Source organism: Coffea eugenioides, chromosome 5, assembly GCF_003713205.1.
Source record: "Coffea eugenioides isolate CCC68of chromosome 5, Ceug_1.0, whole genome shotgun sequence".
Lineage (NCBI taxonomy): Eukaryota > Viridiplantae > Streptophyta > Magnoliopsida > Gentianales > Rubiaceae > Coffea > Coffea eugenioides.
In genome coordinates, this window is record NC_040039.1 from 51,980,684 (window position 1) to 52,006,624 (window position 25,941).

At 33.2% G+C, this 25,941-nt stretch overlaps 2 protein-coding genes across 3 annotated transcripts; one reads left to right on the forward strand and one right to left on the reverse strand.

Annotated features, from left to right (window-relative positions):
• Nucleotides 1-4,181: 4,181 nt before the first annotated feature.
• On the forward strand, nt 4,182-5,082 carry LOC113770399 (auxin-responsive protein SAUR71-like). The gene has a single exon (XM_027314838.1). It carries the CDS (start codon nt 4,296-4,298, stop codon nt 4,716-4,718), a length of 423 nt encoding a protein of 140 aa, XP_027170639.1. The 5' UTR covers nt 4,182-4,295; the 3' UTR covers nt 4,719-5,082.
• Nucleotides 5,083-10,834: 5,752 nt separating this feature from the next.
• Nucleotides 10,835-18,657, reverse strand: LOC113770397 (nucleolar complex protein 3 homolog). Of its 2 annotated transcripts, XM_027314836.1 has the most exons (14): nt 18,504-18,657; nt 17,753-17,917; nt 17,157-17,326; nt 16,865-17,061; nt 16,214-16,422; nt 15,978-16,080; nt 15,199-15,362; nt 14,074-14,212; nt 13,504-13,680; nt 13,302-13,423; nt 12,352-12,657; nt 11,891-12,030; nt 11,703-11,800; nt 10,835-11,419 (listed from the first exon to the last, which is right to left on the reverse strand). In XM_027314836.1, exons 2-14 carry the CDS (start codon nt 17,911-17,913, stop codon nt 10,949-10,951), a joined length of 2,457 nt encoding a protein of 818 aa, XP_027170637.1. In that variant the 5' UTR covers nt 17,914-17,917; nt 18,504-18,657; the 3' UTR covers nt 10,835-10,948. The 2 variants fall into 2 exon arrangements, with proteins under 2 accessions (XP_027170637.1, XP_027170638.1); XM_027314837.1 differs by lacking the exons at nt 17,157-17,326; nt 17,753-17,917; nt 18,504-18,657 and having other exon boundaries at nt 16,852-16,987.
• Between the last annotated feature and the right edge of the window lie 7,284 nt (nt 18,658-25,941).

Here is a 25,941-nt window from a genome sequence, read left to right on the forward strand (position 1 = left end):
TCTTATCTTAGCTAGCTAGGAATCAGAAAGGGTGCAGGTGAGTTGTTTCTTTTAGCTAGATATGGATGGATATTACGAGTTCATTGTCCAGGGAATGGATGTGCAGCAGCAAGCTAGCTAGCTGAGGCAGGCCGATGGAGGGAGCTAGGATGCATGGGTGAGATATATATGCAGAGAGTTTGGTGAATTAAAAAAGTTGCTGGCTGGAGTCTTCAATGCACGTCCGCTCCCTGCCTGCTGCTACCAGCTGCAACAGCATGGGAGCATATTTATACGCATGCAGCAGCTGCTTCTTAATTAGTAGAAATTGGTAATATAATAGTTGTAGTGAAATAGATTGACAGCACTATATACCTGATTAGAGTCTTCCAGAATTTAACATCCCAAATTTGGACCCTCCCAGCATTGAATTCCAATCACATCGTTGTTAGCTAGCTTGAATTTCAATTCCATATGCTCCTAAGGTATTAAACAATTAACTCAAGATCGATCATTCACGTATGTGTTCATAGTCACTTATAATTTTAATTATAAGTGCTGATGCTCAACCGAAGATGCACCTTGCATCAGCACACCAGTTGCCTTTGACCTTGAACATCCAAAGCTATCCTCTTCTTCCTTTTTTTTTTTGTCTCAATTATACCTTTTTCCTTCAAAAGCTTGATTTATATAAGATAAAACTGCAGTTCCATAAAAGGTTAAGAATTAATCTCTCTTATATTGTCCGTGTAAATATTTCGTAATACCAACATATAGTAAATATATGTAAAAAAGTGAATTTTCAAATCTGAATAGAGATTTTATGGATACGTTTAGACTCATTAATATATATATAAAAAAAAAGATGAAATTTTAGACTATTTCCAAATGTTAAATAATGAAACTCATACCCAAAAAAATAAATAAATAAATCACCTGGTCAAGAGTAATAACCGCAAAGAAGTTGAAAACAAGCATGATGGATTCTGTGCAAGCTATAGAGTAGAGCTAAAAACAGAAAAGAAAAAAACACACAAACGCAAAAGAAAGAAAAGAAAAAGAGGCCATCTTGAGTGTCGTCAACCAATGTGAATATATATATATCACATATATATATATGGCTTTTGTTGGACCTCATTTCACATGGCACGGCATGTGCCGCTCGTTTAGACGTACGTACGTTCATAGGTTTCTGTTTCAAAAGGAGGCTGACGATCAATTGATAAAGTAGTAATAGAGCCAAGAATACCAACCATATTGTCAAAGCCCGATGCGAGTGCCGCGACTCGGGGGCCAATTTTGTCTCCAGAGGGTAAATAAGCAAAACAAACGTCCACTGCTGTACCTAATTAGCTGTGTTTTAATCCATCCTTTACCTTGAAAATTCCAACTATGACCAATGCAACATCTTACGGGTATATGACCACTGCTGTACCTCAAAATTACCCTTACATTATTTTAATTTTTCATTTACCTTTTTTCCTTTCTTTTATTTCTTTTTCTCTTTCTTCTATCTTTCATCCTTCCCAATAGAAAACTCTATCTCAAAGGGAATTTTTATTTTGAGTTTGTTATTGCATTTTTTGGTGAAAGTTTAAAAGGCATCAAAAACTAATTTTGATTTTTTGTATGATGCCACGTGTTACAAATTTCAATTGATGATGATTATTAATCAGGTCACAATTTCATCTTATGATATTTTCTTGAGAATAAAATGAGAAACTAGAAAAGAAAGAGGAAAAATCAAAATTACAAGAATTGAAAGGCTAAAAAAATTGTATTTTAGGAAAGTGATTTGAATTTTTTTAATCATTTACGGAGAAGAGAGATCTCTGCAATTCCTCTTTTTTAATTCCAATCATTAAGATGAAGATTTTTGTGGGAAAGAGGAAGAATTAAAGAAAGAAGCAAAGAAAATAAAAGAGTACAGAAAGGGAAAGGAAAAAAATAAAAGAGAAAAATAAGAGTTTAGAATAATAGAGGGATAATTTTGTCCAATGGGGGATAAAGTGAAACAAAAAAATGATTAAGGGGTAAAATGAAAAAATAAGGTATACTTTAAGGGGATTAATTGTGATTAACCCTTTTATTTATTCATCGGGCATTTCTCAGCTATACTTAAAAGCAGCTGGTTAAGTTTTGCTTTAAATGAAGGGATAATTTCAGAAACCTCCCCTGAGGTTTCTGACATTTAAACTTACCTCCCCTGTGGTTTGAACAATTACACTGACCTCCCCTGAGGTTACTAATCCTTTACAAATTCAGTCCAAATGATTAAAATATTATTTTAGAGAGTGAAATTAGAATTTTGTACCTGATTTGTCCTTTGTGCCACATGTCCAATGAATGGCAAAGTATTACAAATTAATTAACAATTAATAAACTTTAACGAGCGTAGTTTATAGGCAAATACGTATTGTCTATTTAAAGTACCAACTCTTTACATGTATTTTACTTTCAAACATTTACTTTATCACAAATATTTATTATCAAATACAGATTTGTATTTACTCTCAAATATTTAATTTTTGTTAAACACAAAACCTACCAATTTTTCTTCCGTAGAAATATTAATATAACACTTTTTCAATTTTAGTTATAAATATTTATGTATTTAACATAAATTAAATGATTCAGGATAAAATATCTATAAAGAGCCAATACTTTACTCATGTAATGGATGAAAGTCATAAAAAATTAATAGTTTATGAGGCCATTTATTTTTTAAAAAATATTTAATTTATATTAAATAGATAACCTACTGATTTTTTTTGCAAGAATATTACTTTAACACTTTTTAATTTTTAATTACAAATGTTAATATATTTATCATAAATTAAATATTTGAAAATAAAATATCTGTAAAGAGCCGATACTTTAAATAGGATATACGTATTTGCCTATAAACTACACTATTTAAAGTAAGGAGTATAGTTTATTGATTTAAGTTAAGGAGTGTAGTTTATTGATTTAAGTAAGGAGTGTAGTTTATAGGCAAATACGCATAACTTATTTAAAGTACCGGCTCTTTACAGGTATTTTATTTTTAAATATTTAATTTACAATAAATATATCAATATTTGTAATTAAAAATTAAAAGGTGTTACAATAATATTCTTGTAAAAAGAAAATCGATAGGTTATCTATTTAATATAAATTAAATTTTTTTTAAAAAAAGAAATGGCATATAAAATGTTAATTTTTATGACTTTTATCCATTACATGGGTAAAGTATTAGCTCTTTATGAGTATTTTATTCTGAATCATTTAATTAATATTAAATACATAAATATTTGTAACTGAAATTGAAAAAAATGTTATATTAATATTTCTACGGAAGAAAAACTGGTAGGTTTTGTATTTAACAAAAATTAAATATTTGAGAGTAAATACAAATCTGTATTTGAGAATAAATATTTGTGATAAAGTAAATGTTTGAAAATAAAATTCACGTAAAGAGCTGGTACTTTAAATAGACAATACGTATTTGTCTATAAACTACGCTCGTTAAAGTTTATTAATTGTTAATTAATTTGTAATACTTTGCCATTCATTGGACATGTGGCACAAAGGACAAATCAGGTACAAAATTCTAATTTCACTCTCTAAAATAATATTTTAATCATTTGGACTGAATTTGTAAAGGATTAGTAACCTCAGGGGAGGTCAGTGTAATTGTTCAAACCACAGGGGAGGTAAGTGTAAATGTCAGAAACCTCCCCTGAGGTTTCTGAAATTATCCCTTAAATGAATGACTTAATTAGTAGTAGTAATTAAATTTGATGACGGGTAGAGACAAAAATAATTGTACCTGCCAAGTACTGCTTCCTACCCGTACGTACCTCTGTCAGCCCCTTGTCCTTTATTATTATTATTTTTATTATTTTTTGTTTGTGCGGATTGTTTATTCTGAATTCAACCATCCATCTTTTCTTTTCTTTTCTTTTTTCCTTTTCTTTTTGTAGGGACTGGGGACTTAGGTAGGGAGGATTATTGTATTCATTTTCTAACCTACTGGGACATAACAACCTAGGGGAGGAGTTGGGGCGTAAAGTACTACTAAAGGTACAACTCCTCAAAGCCTTTTTCCTCTTTTAAACAGCCTTGCCAATTAACCATACTGCTAGTACTATATATACAGCCCCCTCTGCAACGGCCTTTCCACTCTCTCTCTCTCTCTCTCTCTCTCTCTCAGCTTTTCCTCCAATACCAAAACAAACGCTCCTCCGCCTCCTATCTCTTCTCCATACCATCTCTCTCTCTCTCCCCCCCTGAACTCGTCCCACATTCTCCGCCATTACCCACCCAAACTATCCATGAAGAACCTTATAAGGAGACTATCACGAGTGGCGGATTCCTCCCAATATTGTCAACTGAGATCGGAATCCGGGACCACCACCACCACGTCTAATTGTTCATCATCATCGTCGTCGTCGTTTACGAGAGCAAGAAAGCAGCGGCGAGGTGGGGCCGGAGTGCCGGAGGGTCACTTGCCGGTGTACGTGGGAGAGGAAATGGAAAGGTTCGTGGTGAGCGCGGAGTTGTTGAACCACCCGCTATTCGTCAACCTCTTGAATCAATCGGCACAGGAGTACGGTTACCACCACAGAGGCGTGCTTCGTATTCCTTGCCATGTCTTCGTCTTCGAGCGAGTCCTCGAGGCTCTTCGTCTCTCCCCCCATGACTACTCCCACCTTCAACATCTTTTCAACTCTTTCTCCGATCAAGACCTTCTCTAGCCAAACGTACATCAACAGTAGATATATATATATACGTACATATATTTTGTTTGGTTAAGTTATAGGGAGCCAGCCAGCCAGCCGGCGTTGGTTGAAGATTACCGAGAGAGAGAAAAGGGGAGAGATATATCATATATATACTCCAATTAATTAATTTAGGGCAGGCTGCAGGTAATTAGAGAGTGAGATAGAGAATGAATTAGCGCGGAGGAAGTCAGATCTGAGACGATCTACATAGATATAGATGGATCGTCCGTGTGGTATAATCCAACACTTTCTCTTCTTCTCTTTTGTTTTGTTTTGTGTACATACGCTGTGGTGTCATCGTTCAAAGGACAAAAAATGGCAGCGAGTTTGGAGTTTTTTTCTGTGAAAGCTGCTGTTAGGCCTGTAAGATGATATGATGATGGATTCATTCAGGAAAATGGACAGAATATTCCCTATCAACCAGCACCAAAAAAAAAAAAAACACACACATAAATATCATGCCATCACCAGCAGAAGACTAGTAGTATTTTTCTCTTCCTCGATCGCTGAAAGACTAGTACAATCACCACTTTGTTTTCTTTCTTTTTTTTTTATTTGTTTTAAATTTTTTTTTGAACCAAATATACCAACTGCAATTTGCTTATTAACTTGATGATGTGGTTTGGTTGGGGTGTCATCTCATAATACTCAGGAAGCAAACTGTGTGCCTGCCTTGATATCAAAAGTTAGATGTGGTAACGGACGGCTGGCGCAAAGGAACTTTCAGAGAGAGCAAAAGTTACTCTACTGATTTCATTTTCTCTCCTTTTTGTTGATGATGATTTCTTTTCTGGGCAGAGGCTACTCTGAGTACCTACCAACCAACCAACCAACCGCTAAGCAATTACCAACCAATGCCAAGTATAGTACTAGTATGTAATATGGGCAAATTGCGCCATATGCCGCCTTTCTTCAATTGGGTGTTTCTTCGGTCCTTAGATTGGCTTAATAACTTGTCACGCCCTCTGCGTACGGATTATGTACGGTTTCTTTTTGTGTGTGTGTGTGTGTGTGTGTGTGGAGGGGTAACAATAAAAACTAAAGATCTTTTTTAGAAGAAGAAAAAAAAAAAAAACTACTGGCAGTCGGTGTCAAGTTGGATGCTTGCCATATATGCAACAAATAAAACACATTTTATAGCGTTGCACCTAACACAATTGGGTCTTGCTTGATTCCATTTTTAACTCAAACTAGCCTTGCTTCGGATGACTTGAGAGGAAATGCTAGTGTCGTCTTTTCTCAATCAGTGCAGTTTATCGTTCGATTAATTACAAAGCAACCCTTTAAAACATACACTACCTGATTTTCCGTTTACATCAATCCTATTTCTATTTTGAAACAGCACGGCGAAGCACATGTTATTTGGATGAAATGAGGATGGATTATCTCAGATATATATATATCATATATGAGGGAAAATACCGGATTTCATCCCCAAACTTTGGGGTAAGGACACATTTGTCCCTCAACTTTTGGGCACGACACATTTGATGTCTGAATTAATAATTTTTGACCAATGTCATCCTCAAACGGCAATTTAGCCAATTTTTAACGGAATTGGTCACGTGAAAATCACATGACCGTTAAGTAAACTTAAATCACATCTTTAACAAAACCTGCCAGTTTCCCATAAAGAGCTGGTATGTTATGGACAATTTATTATTTTTTTTAACTTTCACATATTTAATTTATATTAAATACAAAACATACTAGTTTTCTTTTGAGCGCTATTTAACCAATTTTTCCTATAAAGAGTTGGTATGTTTTCCATAAAGAGCTGGTATGTTATGGGTAATTTATTTTTTTTTAAAACTTTCACATATTTAATTTATGTTAAATACAAAACATACTAGTTTTCCTTTGGGCGCTATTTAACCAATTTTTCCTATAAAGAGTTGGTATGTTTCCCATAAAGAACTGGTACAAAACATACTACAAAACCTGCTAGTTTCCCATAAAGAGTTGGTATGTTATGGGCAATTTATTATTTTTTTTTAACTTTCACATGTTTAATTTATGTTAAATACAAAACATACTAGTTTTTCTTTGGGCGCTATTTAACCAATTTTTCCTATAAAGAGTTGGTATGTTTCCCATAAAGAGTTGGTACAAACGTACTACAAAACCTGCCAGTTTCCCATAAAGAACTGGTATGTTATGGGCAATTTATTATTATTTTTTTAACTTTTACATATTTAATTTATGTTAAATACAAAACATACTAGTTCAATGGGTAAAAATATGTTATGAATAACTCAAAGTTTATACTTTTAATAGTTCAATGGGTAAAAATATGTTATGAATAACTCAAAGTTTATACTTTTAATAGTTCAATGGGTAAAAATATGTTATGAATAATTGAAGGGCCAAATTTTTACTATTCAAATAGTTCAATGGCTACTCAAATAATTTGCTCTTATATAAATAGTAAATGCATGCAAAGTATATGTAATTTTTAAATTTTGAGGGGAGCCTTTTGTAACTATTAAAAATCTCAAGGGATGTTTGTGAAATTATCCCTTTTCATTTTTCATGCTGATTATTTCTTTGCTTGCCTATTTTTCATTTTATCCTTATTTTTAGCTTTTTTCCCCCCTTACGTACGGGACGCAAGTGTTTATTGATGGATGCTTAGTCAAAATTGCCAAAAGTTGACTGATTGCATGCAGGAAACTGGCAGGTTTTGTTAAAAATGTGATTTAAGTTTACTCAACGGTCATGTGATTTTCACGTGACCAATTCCGTTAAAAATTGGCTAAATTGCCGTTTGAGGATGATATTGGTCAAAAATTATTAATTCAGACATCAAATGTGTCGTGCCCAAAAGTTGAAGGACGAAATGTGTCCTTACCCCAAAGTTTGGGGATGAAAACCGGCATTTTCCCTTATATATGATCAGTTATTGAATGACTGTATATCTATCTATCTGTTTCCCGTGGCCTTCCTTCTTCTGCAATATATCCAATCAATTGGACAGCCAATTATTTGGCCAAATATATTTGCTGACATCACCATTACAATTTCCAATACACCTTTTTATCTTCCCAATTACTTTTTTATCTCACATACATCACATCACAAAAAGTGCTACAGTAAAAATATTTCAAATAACTTACAATCCAAACACACTGTGTGTCCCCGTGCTGTTTCGTATCCTCTTTTCTTTCTTTTTTTTTTTTAAAAAAAAAAAATTCTTTGAGAACAAATTTTCGGAGTCATTTGAGTTTTCTTCAAACTACGTAAAATGGGACATGAATAATTACGTCGTGATTAACAGAATGGCGAGACTTGATTACAGCATATTTACTCTTGGGAAGTATATATACATGCAAAAACTATTGTCCACTAAAAATAAGAGCGAACATGCAAAGTAACCATTTTGAGCTACTTAATTAAAAGTAGTTTTACGATTCTTGAGTTGCTTTCAAAATTGTACTTAGAAAACTGGAATTATATATGTTTTTAAGTTCACCAACCCCCAAAACAGTTGAAGGCCAAAGAGTGCCTGCCTCGCGTCTTTGGAAGCATCTAGAGTTTTCTAATCAAAGTGGGTATGATTCTGATTGAAAATTAGGCTGAATGCTACCTCTCTCTTTTTTTTCTTTGGATGGATCGACTCTGAAATGGAGTTTTCTTTTTTTTTTTGGATGGATCGACTCTGAAATGGAGTAAACTCACTAACTATGTCCTATCGGGCTCACAACACACAAAGAAAATTATTTATATCACAGATAAATACCCACCAACACACACATGCAGTACACGAAAAGAGCTAATTTTGGATAAAATATTATTTGAAATATTTATTTTAATATTTTTTATGATGTGATGTATATGAAATGTAAAAATAATTAAAAATATAAAAAAATAAATTATTATGTATATTTATAATGTAAACGAAATATATGTTTGGATTGTGAATTATTAGAGATATTTTTACTGTAGCACTTTTTGTGATGTGATGTATGTGAGATAAAAAGGTAATTGGAAAGGTAAAAAAGGTGTATTGGAAATTGTAATGATGATATAAGCAAATAAATTGGGGGAAATAAAACCCAATCCAAACAAATTGATTATTTAAAATAATTTAGTAATTCAAACGCACTAATGCCATCATCAACTTAGCGACTGAATGCAGTTGCAGTACTAGACCAAACAGTAGCAACAGTGTATAATTATTACAATCTTTGGCTGATCAACCCAAGAAAAGCTACTCACCTACACCTACACCTACACGAAACGATTCCTCAACATTGACTCCTCCTCCTCCTGCTCCCATCAAGTGTGAACTGGGATTCAAGTTCAAGACACCACTGAGTAATAATTATTAGCCGGGACGTCACGATATTTATTATTGAACAACTGAAATCGTCTCCATCAATTATCAATAGTAGTGTGTGTCTCTATAAAAAGAAGTGTTCACCGATCAATAGTGTGTGAACGTGAACTTTCAAATTGGAACAAACCCAAATGATTCGATTAGTTAATGGAATGCTACTATATATATATATAGGATGTTGCTGCAGTATGTTTACTTGTCAGCCTGCAACGTGGAGGCTTCTTTGCCATATTATCTGCTTTTCACACGTATCTTCTCCCTTTGTGAATGCACTACAGAAATTACCACCTATATATATATATACACGGATACATGTCAGTACGTACGCGTTTCTGTATCAGCAGCAGTTTGGCAGTTTGGAACAAACCCCAAATGATTAGTTAATCTTATCCTCCGATCCACGCAATCAGCACCCACATGCTCTCTCTCTCTCTCTTGCTCTCAACTGTCAGTACCTCCCGCCGGCCGGTGGGTAACTGCACTGCAGCAGCACTTTCCAACTCCTTGTTGTAGCAGTACTATATTACTAGTTAAAAGTAATTAATTAGTATTTGCTTCGCTGGTGTTGGTGATTCTTTCTCTGAATCGAATAGATTCCAGCCGTACAACGTCGTAAGTGGTAGACTACTACTAATGTATAATATATAATAGTACTGCATGCGACAGCTGGGATTACGGGATACGGTGCACATGCCCTTTGCAACGCCTCCTAATCATTTTCACAATTATACCTTTTTTTTTTGTTTAACAGAATAAAATAAAAAATTAATCGCTGTCAATCTCTCATTTTTTTCTCCTCCGAGAAGAGATTAGGAACTAATGATGCTTTATTATTTTACTTCTTTGCATCTCAGTTCCAATCCAAAGTTTTACCTGCTCAGAATCTCCGACTCCCTGCCTTCTCAATTACTATTAGATCCGTCTAGAAGCTCTTGTTCATCCATTTACAATTCATAATTACGTCATAATTATATTTAACTTTTAAATACATTCAAATGTTTACATGAGTTTTAATACTCATGTATTAAAACTATTTGCTTATTTACCCTTTTAACTTTTGTAAGTAGAAGGTAAAAGATGTTTGCATAGCATTAATTATTTCTAACATTTTCAACTTTTGTATTCTAATTTTTCCTACATTACATGAAACCGTAGCTGGTAAGGTTTGAATTTGCAATGTTAATCGGTCAACAAATTTTGAGTTCAATTAAAGAAAGACATTTGAACCAATCAACGATTTCTCTGATTTTGCTCAAAATGACCGGTCTTCTCTTTTTCTTTTTTTTTCCCCCTTTAACACAATTGGATTTTGAAGGTTGCCCAAACCGAAAAGCAGCCCATCAACAGATCAACCGCCCAATCCGGGCTGGGTTTTAAAGCAATGCTTCTACCTCCCACACTCTGATCCCAATAAGAACAGCTAAACTTTTGTCTTACCCATCCAAAAAACAAATAGAGCCCAAAATTCACCATGACTTTGTTCTCTCCGTGCACTCATCAAGAACAGCCCAACTTCATTACCTTAAACAATCACTTTTATTTTACCTTAAACGACTCATTACCTTAGGTATTTTGTACGTGTAATATAATTTCTACCATCACCGTAGATTTAATGAAAGTTTGATGTTTCATTGACAAAAAGAAGGTTCAACAAACTGCGAAGATTGCAAACTCTGACAAAATACCTAAGACCCTCTTTTCATGAAACAATAACTCAAAAAGGACATAAAAACTACTGAAATGGACGACCTATAAAAAAACTCATCCGTCATTGATTCAAGAATAGGACAACTTATACACCCAACACCAGGTCTCGAAAGGCCCAAAAGTAGGCAAACAACTTACAAGGCTAATCCTTTACAACTTATCTGATTCTCCTTTTCTGCTTTCTGTACTGTTCACATAATTTCAGAGACATATTTGTGCAATACAACTCAGTCCTCAATCTCTCGTTTTCTACAATGTTATCCAGTATCAAGAAATGCTCAGAGAGTTTATTTCTAACAGCATTTTCATCAGCTAAAGTCATCAACTCATCTTTTGATGCACTGCTAATTGGGAAGGACAAACTGCATCCCTTTTTTCTCTTGTTACTTGTTTTTTTAGTGTTGCTTGCTGGGATGAAAGATTCATGTTCATGAGACAGCTGAACAAAAGCTTGTTGAGGAGATATATTGGAATGAGAAACCTGGTTGCTCACAGTATTCATAGTTGAAATGCTTGAAGCCACTGTAGAAACAGCTGGATGGTAATGTTTAGTCAGAAGGTTGAGCTCCCAAAGGACTGAAGCAAGTGCACCGCTTAGGCCTGGGTCCGTAGCATAAGGATTGTATTTCTGCAAATTTTAAAGTGATCATGAACATCAGCAAGCAAATCCTAGTATCGTTCACAAAAGTGCAAATAATAACCGAATCATTGAACCTGTCCAAACAAATAGAAAAATTAATCAATGCGCATGCACATGTAAGTATGCAAGCATATACATGTTTGCACAGAACAGGTAATCTGAGGTGGCTGCAGAACTTTCAAGCCACATGAAAGATGCTATATCCCAGACAAAAGTCCAAATTGTACTGGTATTTTTCTTAATCTTCTTGCAGAAGAGACAAGAGCATTACCGCAATGCCACCTGAAACAGATCCACCACCGGCATCATTTTCTAGCAAATTCCGGCATTTGGCATTCTTGTGCAGAAGATGCCTCAAAGTAACTAAGGCTGAAAGAATTTCAAGCAAGAAACATCACAACCTTTTGTCATCACATCAAATATGCCAATTTGGTTGGATTTGTTGAATTCAACACTTACCAGCCATGGACTCAGCAGAACCAAAGCTTAAAGAGAACGTGGCTAGACGTTTTACAAAAGCTGCAGCTCTTTGCGTATCATGTTGTCTATCATCACACAGCATTATTTTTAGAGCTTCAGCCAGCACTTCACCTTTATCCCTGCCAGAAAAACTAAATGTATAACAAGCTAGCATGTGCAGCACAACACAAATCTCCAGAAAACAGTTTCACCCCCTAATCCTTGCCTCCTTTTCCCAACCAGCTTCCCGGTACAATGAACAAACCGAACATATTAAGGACAAATGACTTAAGTGCTGGTATGTCAAATTTTACCTTTGACAAACTTCATCAAAATTTAATCCAGGGAACCAAAAAAAGGATACTTAAAAAGATCCACACTATAGCTAAGAATCATTCTTTTGAATACGTTCACAAAGCAACATTTTCTCAAGCAAATCATCTTTATAGCTGCATATTTACCTTCCTGGTCTATACTCAAGTATCAGACCATAAAGTTGGACAAAAAACTCCTGCAAGTCAACATTGAGGGCCTCCAAATTGTTTTTCATTACTTTGAATGCAACAATGCAGCATTGCAGTCTTTCGGATACAGTTAAATGATGTGAATCATTTTTTTGGGAACCAGCTCCAGCAAGTTTTCTCAGATAATTCATCAGATCAGCCATGAAGTCTAGGTCAATTAAATGTGAAAATTTCCCAATTCCATTCAAACATGGAGCAAGCAGCGGAAGACTGAAAGATTCCCCCATTGAACTCAGTAATGATCTGCAATCCACAGACGAACATAAATGACCTACTATGACAACTTCATCTCTTCAATGATAGAAGACTGACAGAAAAGGTAACCACACTCACAGAAACAGTGTCTTTTTATTCAGTTTGTTTGCAAAGAATATTTCATAATGCAAGGTTCAGAGACTCGTATTACAATTTCCATCAAATTATTAAATGACTGGTACAGGTATAAAAGATCAGATGTTCTCTGAAAGAAGAATTTGTGACCAAGCTGGTAAGACCATCCGAAAAGTACATGCTACAACCAGTATATTAAATTGATAACGAATCACCTGATTCACGGGAAGAAAACCAAGGCCAGAAATTAATTAGTAGAAAAAGCTGAAGTATTTGCTAAATAAAATATGACAATAATTGTAACTACGCATGTAGTTCCAAAATGTGCTTAAACTACTGATTTAGAACTATAATTGTAGAGACTCAAACTCCTCCAATACTTTCATATACATCACAATATCTATCAAATAAACTTATTTGAATTTTTCAACATTACAACAGTTGGCACTGGAACCATCGAGCTCCTCAGATGAAAAGTGGTTTTATCAACTGTAAAAGCCATATCATCTACAGAAATTGCATTTACTAAAGGTTAGATGACTGAAATAAACACCTACTGCATAGCATGCTTTAAAATGCGAAAGAATGTTTGAAATACAGCTGACAGAGTATCAGACTGCATCCTTCTCCGCTCTGCAACATCTTGGGCAAATGATGCAGCCTTATAGTCTGCTTTCACCTACAACAGCCAGCAACATTTAAGAAAGATTCACAGAATTCTATTTTAAAAAAATGAAGCCCATATATGAACGAAAGTACCTCCTCTCGTGTCTTTGATATGATTTCTCGCCTACTTCTCTTGTTCTCACTAGCTGGCAATTTGTTTGGCTCCACAAGCTTCCTTTTCTTTTTAGAGTTCTTCATTTTGGTTTTGTTATCCACCTCAGAACTTTCAGGTTTCCTGAGATCCTCATCAAATGATAAAGACATAAAAACCTGAGCATCCAGCAGAAATAAATCAAGGTTATGGGGGAACAAACCACCAGAACAAATGGCATGCCCAGGAGGACAACAGTTGCTTTGCACATTTTAGGCTTAGCACATTGCTTGAAGAAACAATTCAACCTTAGATAGGCCATATGCTGGGAAACCTTCACTAAGTCATCTAAAAAATATTTTTTTGCGAACTAGCTAGACATAATTTTTTCTCCCTAATAAATACATCAAATCAAAACTCTTGGCAATTTAATATGCTATAAATGGAGGAGCAAACAAATTCTGCTGGTTGTCTATGTGACCCTGGGATATCACATGACCCAGACATGATTAACATGAAGCCCGGTTCAAGAGACAATTCAAATAATCAAGTATAGTCAGGACAGTTCTTACTTCAATAGAATCAGGATGCAACTGGCAGTTGTGAACTTTCACAAGTTCAGCAATCATTTTAACAGCCTCGACCGTAGCCTCACCCCCATGTTTTCCCTCATGTTCAAAAAGTGATTTAACTGTAGCACAGCAGAGTTTCCTGTAAAGAAGTAGCAAACAATCATTTGAGACACAAATGACTAAGTGAAAGAAATAAGAAACATAGAAACACATCTTGCGTGTACATGCGAAATGAACATCAAAATAGCTGAGGAAGGAATTGAGTGGTCTAATGGACAGAAAGCAGCAGTAACCGCAGCATAATAGGATCACAACCAACTTGGTCACAGCAAACCTTTTGTAAGCTAAAATTCTTGGCGACATCAAGGATAAGTTTTCCTATAGGTGAACAACTCCCATTCCACTAAGAACATATGCCCTTTATTTCCCAAAGAAATAAGCTCCCTGAATTTCAATTTTTCCCTTCTCTTACATGCATATGTTTCTTTGGCTGAGTTGGAGGTGGGAAGAAGGGTTGGTTGCACTTAATTAAGTGTCTACTCACTGTGGCGATCTAGAATACCAATGCTATACTTTGGCAGCCCAAGATGTGGAGTTAACTTGACGGAAATTTGACCTCCCCTCTATGCAGTTCCAGTAAACAAAAATGAGTCAAATGATTGTGAACTGTTGATATTACAAAGACTCATATTGTTGGTGCATGATGTAACAACATCCTTGTGGTGCATGATTGTCATGTTTTATTCTGGGGCGCTTAATTCGAAGTTTAGCATGCTCTATCATACCTAAGATTAAGGATGTTTTACTTAGCAAAGCGAACAAATAAAGCAATGGATCTGACACCTTTTGGTTCTCAACCACCAATCACATCATTAGATACTTTCACCACAAATCACATGAATGTTGTGAAGCCATTGAGCTTGCTGAATAAGTATATCCTCAAAACAACAAAAGAAAACAGACCTTTCAGATATTAAAAAATAAGATATTAAAGGATAAATGTACACACTGGATTTTCAGAAAAAGAAAAATCATTCACCTGTTCCAAAATTAATGACTCAAACATGCTAAATGCAATGGAAGTTGACATATACAAGTATCTTGAAAAAAAGGAATATGACCGACCTTACAACATCATCCTGGGAGCTTATGCCTTTTACAATAGCCACTAACAAATTCTCTCGGAAGTTAAAATGTGGAACTGCCTCAAGCAGAGTGCATATACAACGCATCGCCACACACTTATACACAGCCTGCTCCTCAAGTGTTATCAATTTCTGCACAAATGCCTGTTGATGCATCAAAAGAGAACACAAAGTTGTCAGCATAACTCTGCATAACATGTACATATACTCCAATCAACTAATGCAATAAATTTAATCGTTCATAATAGTGATCCTATCCCAACACTCTGGTCAAAAACCAAGAATATTTCATATCAAGCCAAAAATTAGTTTCACAATGTTTATCAGTTCTCAGTCCAACTGGTTACCTAGTTTTAGTATTAACTTGGACAGGCAAACTAGCCAGTTCCCAGTCCAACCACTCGAACTGACCGGTTTGATGCAAGTTTTAAAACACCAATCAGGACAAGAGCATTACTAACTAAAACTAAAATTAATAGTAAAAGACGGTAAGTTGATAACATGGTAAGTAAGCACTGTCCAACAAAATAATGAAGGGTAAAACAATTCCTGAAAACTCTCCCTCAAAAGGCATTCAAAATCATGAACACAATCAGCCAAGCATTGTCCAAAATATGTCAACAACGATAAGGTAGTCATTTTTTCAACTCAGAAAGCAGCACCAAATAGGTCAGCAAATCTGAGCTAGGAAGAAAACACAAGGTTTGAGTTTAAAAGCTCAATGCCTGCAAAAACTGTTTCAGAAGGTACATATCAAACCTTGTAGGCAGTTAAGAGGGTTGACTCGTACAAGCGAGTTTTTTTAACAGCTTTAGAAACCAGCATTTGCTGTTCCTTTTCTGTGGGCAGTCGGATACGATAGCTGCATTACAGAACGGAAAAGTTGTCACAGTTGTATGTTCGTCTATACATATGTTTTCGAAAAAGAAAATAAAACTCATCTTGAAAAACAAGAAAAGCAGAAAACTTAAAAGAGTCCGAAGCAAAACTTCTACCCAGGAAGAATGTCTTTGAAAACAGCCAACAAAGATTTTAGCCCCAGTATCACTATAGAGTGTTCTCCATCTTTTGCAATCTGCAGCATCTCCCTAAGAGATTTGATGTTAGATTCTGGATCCACGAGTAGTGCAGTTCCCAGCTCAGCAAGTCTATATTTCTTCTTGTCATTGGCTTCTTCAGCAGTGAGCTCCTTTTTCACCTCATCCTAATATGTAAAAGTGCCATGCCAATAACAGATTGCAGACAAGCAACAATTAGGAACTTCTGCTTCAGATATAAAACAGTGGAAATTAGAAAAATGATGAAAGATAATCCAAAGAATCTAAAGGGAATGACTGGGTTGAATCATCTTCTTTCTCATTGTTAGAGTTTTCTTTTTTATACCTTTTTCTTCTATAAAAAGCGTAGAAAGAAAGTTAAAGCTTTTAAAGTACTACAGGATACACTAATGAGCATGTAGAACACAAGGCACTCTGTATCATTTGTGCCCGGAATTCTTTGTATCGTTTATACATTTGAGTTGCCCATATAGTTGTATTAGGGAATTTAAATTAGTACATATGGTGTGCCAGCGTACAAGTATATGTGTTCTGTATATCTATATAAGCAAACCAAACACAGATTTGAGATGTACATGGGCTATATACCAACACTTCTGACTGAGGTGCTTGCCGCACCTCATCTGATTGAGCTGTCTCTTTAACTTGTTTCTTGGCTTCTTTCCGCAACTTTTTCTGTTTTGCCCTCTTTTCTGCTTTTGTCAACTTGACCATGGGTGTTGCTGTCCCATTGTCTTCACTGGCAGCAGTAGCTTCAGTCTCAGATTTTTTAGCTGCGCTTGGCACTGCAACATAAGCAAGCAGGTGCAATCAAATTACACTTCAGCATACAACAATCAGCCATCATTGATCAAAAACCAAGACAAAACCCAATTTATACCAGTTCGGTAATAAAGTTTTCCATCCAAAGTCTTCACTGGAAGTGCATCAACAGGATCGACCTCAACCTCATCTTCTTCCTTGTCTTTATCAGCTGATTTCTTCCTTAAACGTCTCTCGTACATAGACTCTAAAGCATCATCCTTCACATCCGCAACACGAGTAACATGCCTTTGAAGTAAAATAAACCAAGCTCATTATGCAAAAGTAAAATGAATGTATGTCAAAAGCTAGCATTAGATACTAGAATAAGTAGTTAAAAGATAAGAAACCACGAAAGAAACTAAGGCCTCGACGTTGGAGATTATCGATCCACGCAAATTGTGAAGCTCAAACACTTAGCCAGACAATCAAATCCTTTGGAAATATAGCAATGCATAAACAGACAGTATTTAGCAAATGGGAACGGAAGCCGGCAGCAGAAACAAAGAGAAATTACAGTTCAACCTCCATCCTACTACACATGATGAAGTTTCTTCTTTTTCTTTTTTTCCATGTTTCAGTACAGAGAAACATAAAACAATTATTCCTTCTTTTCTAATTAATGCATTGATATAGATGGTAAAGGGAAAAAATTAAAAGAACAAAGCAACTCACTTGGTAATGGATTTAGTGTCCAAATTGGATACAAATCCGGCATAGTCTCGATTCTGGTCGACGAACTGCAAGTCCTCGTCAGAGACTTGAATTTCATCGTCGGGCACTTCCGGCGGAAGCTCAGGCGGCAACACTATCTTCTGCTTTTGCTTCTTCCTCATTTTACTGTATCAAAATCCCAGCAGCTTTGCTTAAGGTCATATAATTAGTCCTACTTTCAAAAAAAAATGCTGCTGGAAAATCTGAGAAAGAGCGGCAAGAGATAAGAAACAATATCCCACTACACCACAGCCCACAGGAATAATGATGTAAGAAAGACTATAATGTATCCTCGCGCAATAGAAGTCGACGGAAAATCAGTGCTTTCCACGGAAATGCTCTTCTAACTTGCTACTAGACCAGAAATTCAGTTCACTTGCGATACCCAACCCCTCCCCTCCAACCCACACAATCATGCGCAAGCTGCTGCAACTATTACGATCAGTAAGCAAGAAATATTAGCATTAAAAACAAAAGACCTACAACTCCTAGTCGTCACAGCAGCTAGCCACAGGCAAATGAAATGCGATAACCCCAATAATTCAAGTTAATTAGCCAGCCCAAAAGCTTTGATTTAACGAATATTGATTGGAAACTCAAAAACCTAGAACCAGAAACAGAGACAGACCCGTTCCCTCCTAATTATCAAACAATTTAAGCGCACAAGGATAACAAAGACGAAGATATCAGCAAGAAAAAGATGAAGATTTACCTCCGATCACTTGCCGACGAAGATATCAGCTCGATATGGATTCTGGGTTGGGTAAAATTATTTAGACAGAGAGGATGGGTTTAGCTGAGTAGTGATTAGAACTGAGGGAATGGGAGGCGACGGCGGTGGCCGCGAAGGAGGAACTGAAGGGGATAATAAGGGGTTTTGTTACTTTTGTGTATATATATATATATATATATATATATTTTTTTTTTTTTTTTTATGCGGGAAACGGGGCGGGGGATGGGACCGTTTTAAGGTGGGGGTGTCCTCGCCCCATTTCTACCCACGCGGGACGGCCCATTGCCATCCCGCCGAGCATTTATTTTTTTGAAAAAGGGTTAATTTCACATACCTCCCTGAGGTTTTTAACAATTGCAGGAAACTCCCTTCAATTTCTACAAATTACACCTACCTTCCTTATTCTCACTATTTAAGTAACATTCTAGATCCAAAAAGCTATATTTTTTTTTCCAAAATTCCTATAATGCCATTGAGTTATAATTTACAACAAAAATGTAAAGAAAAAAATGGTTTACCGTCTCTATTTCATTTATATTTATTTCCTACCACTATTACCTACTTATCAACATCGAAATCACTACTAAATAAACACTTATCTTTGTTCTAATGTTTCATTTTTACCTAAAAATTTCTGATAGATACCAATGTATCAACTATAAAAGTTACATCATATATCCAAAACTCACCTACAATTTCATAACAATATCAGTTTTTACTTAATATACTACAATATTCATCAATATCCATAAATTTCAATTCCATGGCTGCCACCTTTTTAATACAAAATTATCTAAATCATCACTATTAATATCAATATCCAACATATTTCATTGACACAGAGTTCAAAATCAATCAAATTATCTATATAGGAATAATATCAATAATTATAAATAAAAAAATAGAAACACAATGCAGTTATAAATATATACTAAGAACATTTTTTTTCATAATAATCATAAACATATAACCTATATTTAGTTCTTATTCCACTTCTTGTCTTTAATTTTTATTTTTTATCATTGTCACTATCTTCATCTCCATCTAATTTGATAATGAAATTAGCACTCAATTTTTCATTTGACAATTTCAATTTGATAATACCTATCAAAAATTGGAAACATAAATGGGCACAAAGAAACTATTTACTAATAATGGAAAATCGAGAATTGGGAATAGATACCAAGATATATAAATATTGGTGGTTTAATGTGTATGGCGATTTTATTAGTAGCGACAGTACACATTTGGTTGATAATAATAAATAAATAAGTTTGAAAAAAAATAGATATATGAGAAAGAGAATAAATAGTTAAATGGAAAAGACTTACTGTAGATGTTTTTTGAATTATTTTTAGAGGTATTTTTAAAACATATTTTTGAGTATTTTTATATTTTATAATTTATAATTTTTAAATTTATATACATTTATGCATTTATAATACATTTATAAATAAATATATTTATATATTTATATAAAAATATATAAATGTATTATAAATGTATTATATTATATATAATACATAATATAAATATATTATCCCATGTATAAATGTATATTATTATAAATTTATAAATTATAAATGAATATTATATAAATGTATAAATGTATAAATTATAATTTTTATTTTTATTTTTATATTTTTATATAAATATACATTTATGCATTTATAATACATTTATAAATATTTATAAATAAATTTATTTATATATAAATATATAAATATATAAATGTATTATATTATATATAATACATAATATAAATATATTTATAAATGTATAAGTGTATATTATTATAAATTATAAATTATCAATGAATATTATATAAATGTATAAATTAATATATTATAAATATATATTAATATTATGTATAAATGTATTAATATAATTAATATAAATGTATTAATGTATTAATATTATGTATAAATGTAAAATTAATATTATGTATATTAATATAAATGTATAAATGTATTATAAATGCATTATATTATATATAATACATAATATAAATGTATATTATAAATATACATTAAAATATATATTATGTATAAATGTACATTTATAGAAATGTATAATATATATAATATATGTTATATATTATATTATATATAATATTTATGTAAATGTATTATAAATATATAAAAATACTTTTTAATAAAATAAAATATTTATAATATGTATAAATAAATATTTAATATATATAATATACATTAATATTAATTATAATATTATAAATATGGTGTTTATATAATATTTCAATTTGTAATATTTATTGTATATTTCATTATATAAATATTTATATAATATATAATATATAATTTTCAATTTGTATAATATACATAATATTGTATATATATAATATAATATACATAATATAATATACCTTACATAATATAATACATTTATACATTATTACATATTATGTATATTATATATTATACATAACATTATTATACATTATTATACACAATAATGTACATAATAATATTATACATTAATAATGTATATTTTATAATATAATGTACATAATATATTATGTATAAATATTTATACATTTATGTATACAATATTACATATTATGTATATTATATTATATTATGTATAATATTAATGTATATAAATATTTATATAATATATAATTTTTAATTTGAATATTTCAATTTATATTAATATAATACATATATATATAATATACATAATTGAAATATACATATGGAGTTGTTTTTGATATAATGTTTAGATATGGTGTTTTTTGAGTTGTTTTGGAAATAAACATTTACTGTTAGTATTTGGAATGTGAAAAACAGTTTTTCAAAAACAGAAAAAAAAAACAAGGAATCCAAACGGACCCTGTAGTTTGAATTATTGATTAATAATAGATGAGAGATTGTTAATATTTGATAGAATTTTTCAATGAGTTAACAATTAATAAATGGCATTATTATCTTTTTATCGCAACAAATGAGGTCTCTGTAATTATGTAAATCTCAAGAGAGTCGAGTGAAATTGTCGAAAACCTCAGGGGAGGTTTCTGAAATTATCCCCAAAAAAATCATGGGATTGTGTGTTTATTTTAATTTTATTGGGCCATGATAGGCCAGCAAATGGCATTGGACCTTCTATTTGATACCAACACAGCACTGTGAACTGATTAAGCCACTTAGGGCCCATTTTGTTCCCTTTCTATTAAGGATTTGGGCCAACTTGCTTAATATGATATTCTTTTTCTCTCATTCTTAACGAAAATGAAGTACTTCTGATATTTTTTTTATCATTATGATAGATTTTATATTACAACTACTTCTACTTTATATTGGAGGGAAGGGAGATCTAAAGAGGTGAAAGAAAATCTGGTACATATACTCTACGCTAGAGGGAGGGAGGACCTAAAGAGATCAAAGAAAACTCGATGAACCACTACCAGTCCAAACATTTTATTTCTTGACCTACATCCAAGTAAAATTTTAAAATTTTCTTAATGGCCAACTACTCTAAAAGTAGTTAGCTGAGTACTTCTGATCCACAATGCATTTATTTGGAACTGTTGAGGGGGGTGCAAACATTTTTTTAAAATATGTATACGTATTTTTTGCTTTTCAGTCAATCACTATCTTAACCGAACAATTTTGGCTTATAACATTGACTTAAACACCCCATTTCCAGCTTCCTCATAAAACATTATTACTATGAAATTGAACCCACATTAACCATGACGGACTCTACTTATCATTTATACCCTAACACAAGAGTTTATTTTAAATTGTAATTTTTTGAATTTGTTTAATTGTAAAAGTTTTTTTCCTTCCTTAGATTGTGTAGAACTTCTTTTCTTCGTTCACGTTGAGTCACACAATTTGTACTGTTATTATGTGGTAGCAGAGTAAGGCCTTGGGGTGGATGCAAAGCGTATGTATAGAAATTGCTACAGAATTTCATTACTCCACTTGCGTGAGATGATGAGAGAGCAGTAAGGTAATTAGTGTTGGGATTTGTGTGCTCGTAAACAGTTCAGTCTCGCAACCAGGTTCTAATACCATTTTTTAGGATTTAAATACGAAATAAACAACTATTGATATATCAGATACACAACAATTTAATGACAAATAAATCACAAATATGAAAGATAAATGATACATAAAAATTTAACATGGTTTGATTCCATCATTAAACCTACATCCATAGAGAGAAATCTATTCTTTATTATGCGAGAAAAATTCTATACAAGAATATAATTTGAACCCAAATGCAATCCTTATATATCATCTATAATCTCTCTCAAAAACCCCCATGTATAAGGCTACGTTTCACCTCTTGTGTGCTCTTATGTATCACTTTGTAGTATGTCAACCCACCTATTTATAAAAAAAAAAAATTATTTTGTAAAAAATCAAATAACAATAGGAAATCAATGCTAATTCATAAACTTATATAGAATAAAAAATTTATTAACTACTATTTCAAGTAATTAAAATCAATTAAAAAATTAATTACTTCCACTCAAAAAAAGAAATTTTTCTAAAAGAAATTAAGTTAATTTCCTAACAAATTTCCATTTTGACGAATATTTCTTTTACTAACCATTTGACTTTAACTACCAAATAATATGGTAGCGAACTACACATTCGAATCAATTCAATTCTGGCATCCAATTGATTCGATCGGCAAATTAACATGTATAATTACCCCGAATTTAACCTCCAGTTAACTCGCAAAAAGGTGTCTCAATTCACCATCTCTCGTTGTAGGATTTTTTTTTCTCACCATCCCTGGCAATTCGGAATCTCCTTTTGTGAGTTATATTTTTGATCATTGAGGCAACTAAATAGTAAAATCATCATATTTCTTCCTATCCTCAGAACCGCCCTGCTATGTGAGATTTTCATCGATTCACGTTCAAAATCAACATTAAATTTCACATTTTTTCTTAATTGTTGAATCACCTGTCTAGATTCACAGTCAAGTATTTTCATACTTTCCGACTTTCCATCATTTACCATCAATGTTTTTTGCCAAATCATTGAAACAAGGATATCAACTATTAAATTGTTGAATTAATACATGTACCAACTCATTTGATCTAAATAGTCAATCAGGATCTAACCACCCCGCTCTAATATCAATTTGTTGAAATTCAAGTGCCTGTGAGCCGCCTAATTTCACAATCAAATTCTGATACAACTTGTTAAGATCCAAACGCGGAACAAACAACAATTGATATATCAAGTACAAAACAATTTAATTAGAAATAAGCCACAAGTATGAGAAGGTAAATGAGATACAAGAATTGAACATGGTTTGACTCCATCATTGAGTTTATGTCTACAGAAAAAAATATGTTCTTCATTGTGAGAAAAAAACCATATAAAAGAATATAATTTGAATGCAAACCCAACCCTTGTATACTATTTTTTATCTCTTAAGAACTCTCTCTCTCATCTCTATATATAAGGTTATATATCGTCTGACGTCTCTTGCGTGTTACTTTGTAGTATGCAAACCCACTTACTTATACCGAATATTATTTGATCAAAAATCAAATAACAACAGAAAATCAATGCTAATTTTTAGACTTATATAGAATAGGAAAATTTTTGGTTACTATTTTAAATAACTAAAATCAATAAAAAAACTAATTACTAATTTTCCGACAGTTAGAGCATAAATAACCACATGATGACTTCAGTCAAAGCTTTAATTTTTAGCAGAGCAGCAGTAGTAGTTTATTCCAGGCGGTGGGTGAACAACTTTTAAATCCATTTGAAAACATTAAACCAAAGGAGCAGTCACCATAAATGCCTTAATTAGCGCCATGATGATGAACCCACTACCTGTACTTGGCTAAGGACATCCCTTTCGACGAAATTTAGGTAAATACTCTTTTCCATCATTAATTCAGAGGGTGGTCTACAAAATTATGAACGAGAATGCCTTTTCTTTTATTGTATTATGATAATATTATAATATCGTAATTAGTAATTCACCTCTCAAGATGGAGCTATATATATACAGCGATATATATATATATATATATATATATGGATGCGTGTGTGCGCGCGAGTTCTCTCTAAATGTTCCTTGCATATGCTGTTGGCTGCTCGAGTACCTTAAATTCATGAAACAAAGTCCTTGTCGATAGTCAAGACTCCAGAATGGCTTTTGATAATGAGACGAGCCTTTCATCAACCAATGCGTGCATGCCACGCATATCCATCGTCGCGCACCTAATTAATTTAAGGAAATACACATACCTTCGCAAAGGGGTTCCTTTCCTGTACTTTATTTATTTAATTTTTTTTTTACCATAATTTCGTTATTGTGGTTAATTGAAGTAAATAGCCAAAAGCAGACAAAATGCTCCGGAACTGAAGCTTTTGTCAATTCAGATAACTATTTGAACTCCTAAATTCTGAAGCTTTTGTTCTTCTTTCTTTTTCCTTTCCTTTGGGATCTCTTAATCTAAAACTAGTGGGTCTTCTTGAAGGCAAAAATAACATACAGTAAAAAAATATAGGCTAAAGAATCAAGATCTGTATTAATTGTCATGATTAATTTGTACAACTTCCAACCGTAGCATTTTAATAATTCGATTTCGTATATGTGTGTGTGTATGTATTTATGAAGGAGCAGACTTGAGCAATATTGATGGCGAGACGGGACCTATATATAATGATATATCTACTGATATTTATAATCACTTGTGAGAATCCTATCCTCCATTATGGTTGCTGCGGCTACGCAGCTTATTATTAGAGCAATATTGAGTCGTAACGTTGAAGGAGGGATGACGGATAATTGTGGGAGCATGAATGAATTATGATAAATTTACGAATGCGAGGAAAAAGATGGTACAGTAGCAGTATTATTGATGATTTGCTCTTCACTGCATGAATGATGACGGCAACAACCAAAACCAGAGCCAGAAGCATCGCGCGCAGATAAATTATTTATGCAGGCAGGCATTGAATTGCTGCTAGCTCTCTTGAATAACGTTTTTAATTTAAGTTGCAGGCATGCCAGTGGATGCCCGGCCATTGAATACAAGGCCAGTGAAAGCAATAAAACCCCGCCCCTCCCCCAAAGTTAAAACATAAAAGCCACAGTTGCGTATGACACACCAAAAAAAAAAAAGAAGGCCCCAGCTAGCTGGTGGGCTAGCTGAAAATGCAGCTGCCTCTTTGACGAGCACCAGTACTTGAATCCGCTTCCTTCATTGTGATGAAACATATGATGATGATGATGATGAGCTCGCTTTCCTCATTTATGAATGTTTGTCTACCGCCCAAGGATGCATGCATGGTACTAAGTACTATATGCAAAAAAAAAACTTTCTCTAACTCTCTGGCCGTAAATTTTTATAGTTTAAAGCGAACTAGTTACTTCGGAAGCTTGGAATTTGTAAAAGTTTCAAAAGAAAATT

Excerpts from the sequence above, each read along its gene's own strand:
- LOC113770399 (XM_027314838.1), top strand. The coding sequence starts at position 4,296 with ATGAAGAACCTTATAAGGAGACTATCACGAGTGGCGGATTCCTCCCAA.
- LOC113770397 (XM_027314836.1), bottom strand. The coding sequence starts at position 17,913 with ATGAGGAAGAAGCAAAAGCAGAAGATAGTGTTGCCGCCTGAGCTTCCG. Across the intron at positions 17,327-17,752 it reads GACACTAAATCCATTACCAA|GCATGTTACTCGTGTTGCGG; the intron begins GTGAGTTGCTTT and ends TTTACTTCAAAG. Across the intron at positions 11,420-11,702 it reads CTGTTTCAGGTGGCATTGCG|AAATACAATCCTTATGCTAC; the intron begins GTAATGCTCTTG and ends TAAAATTTGCAG.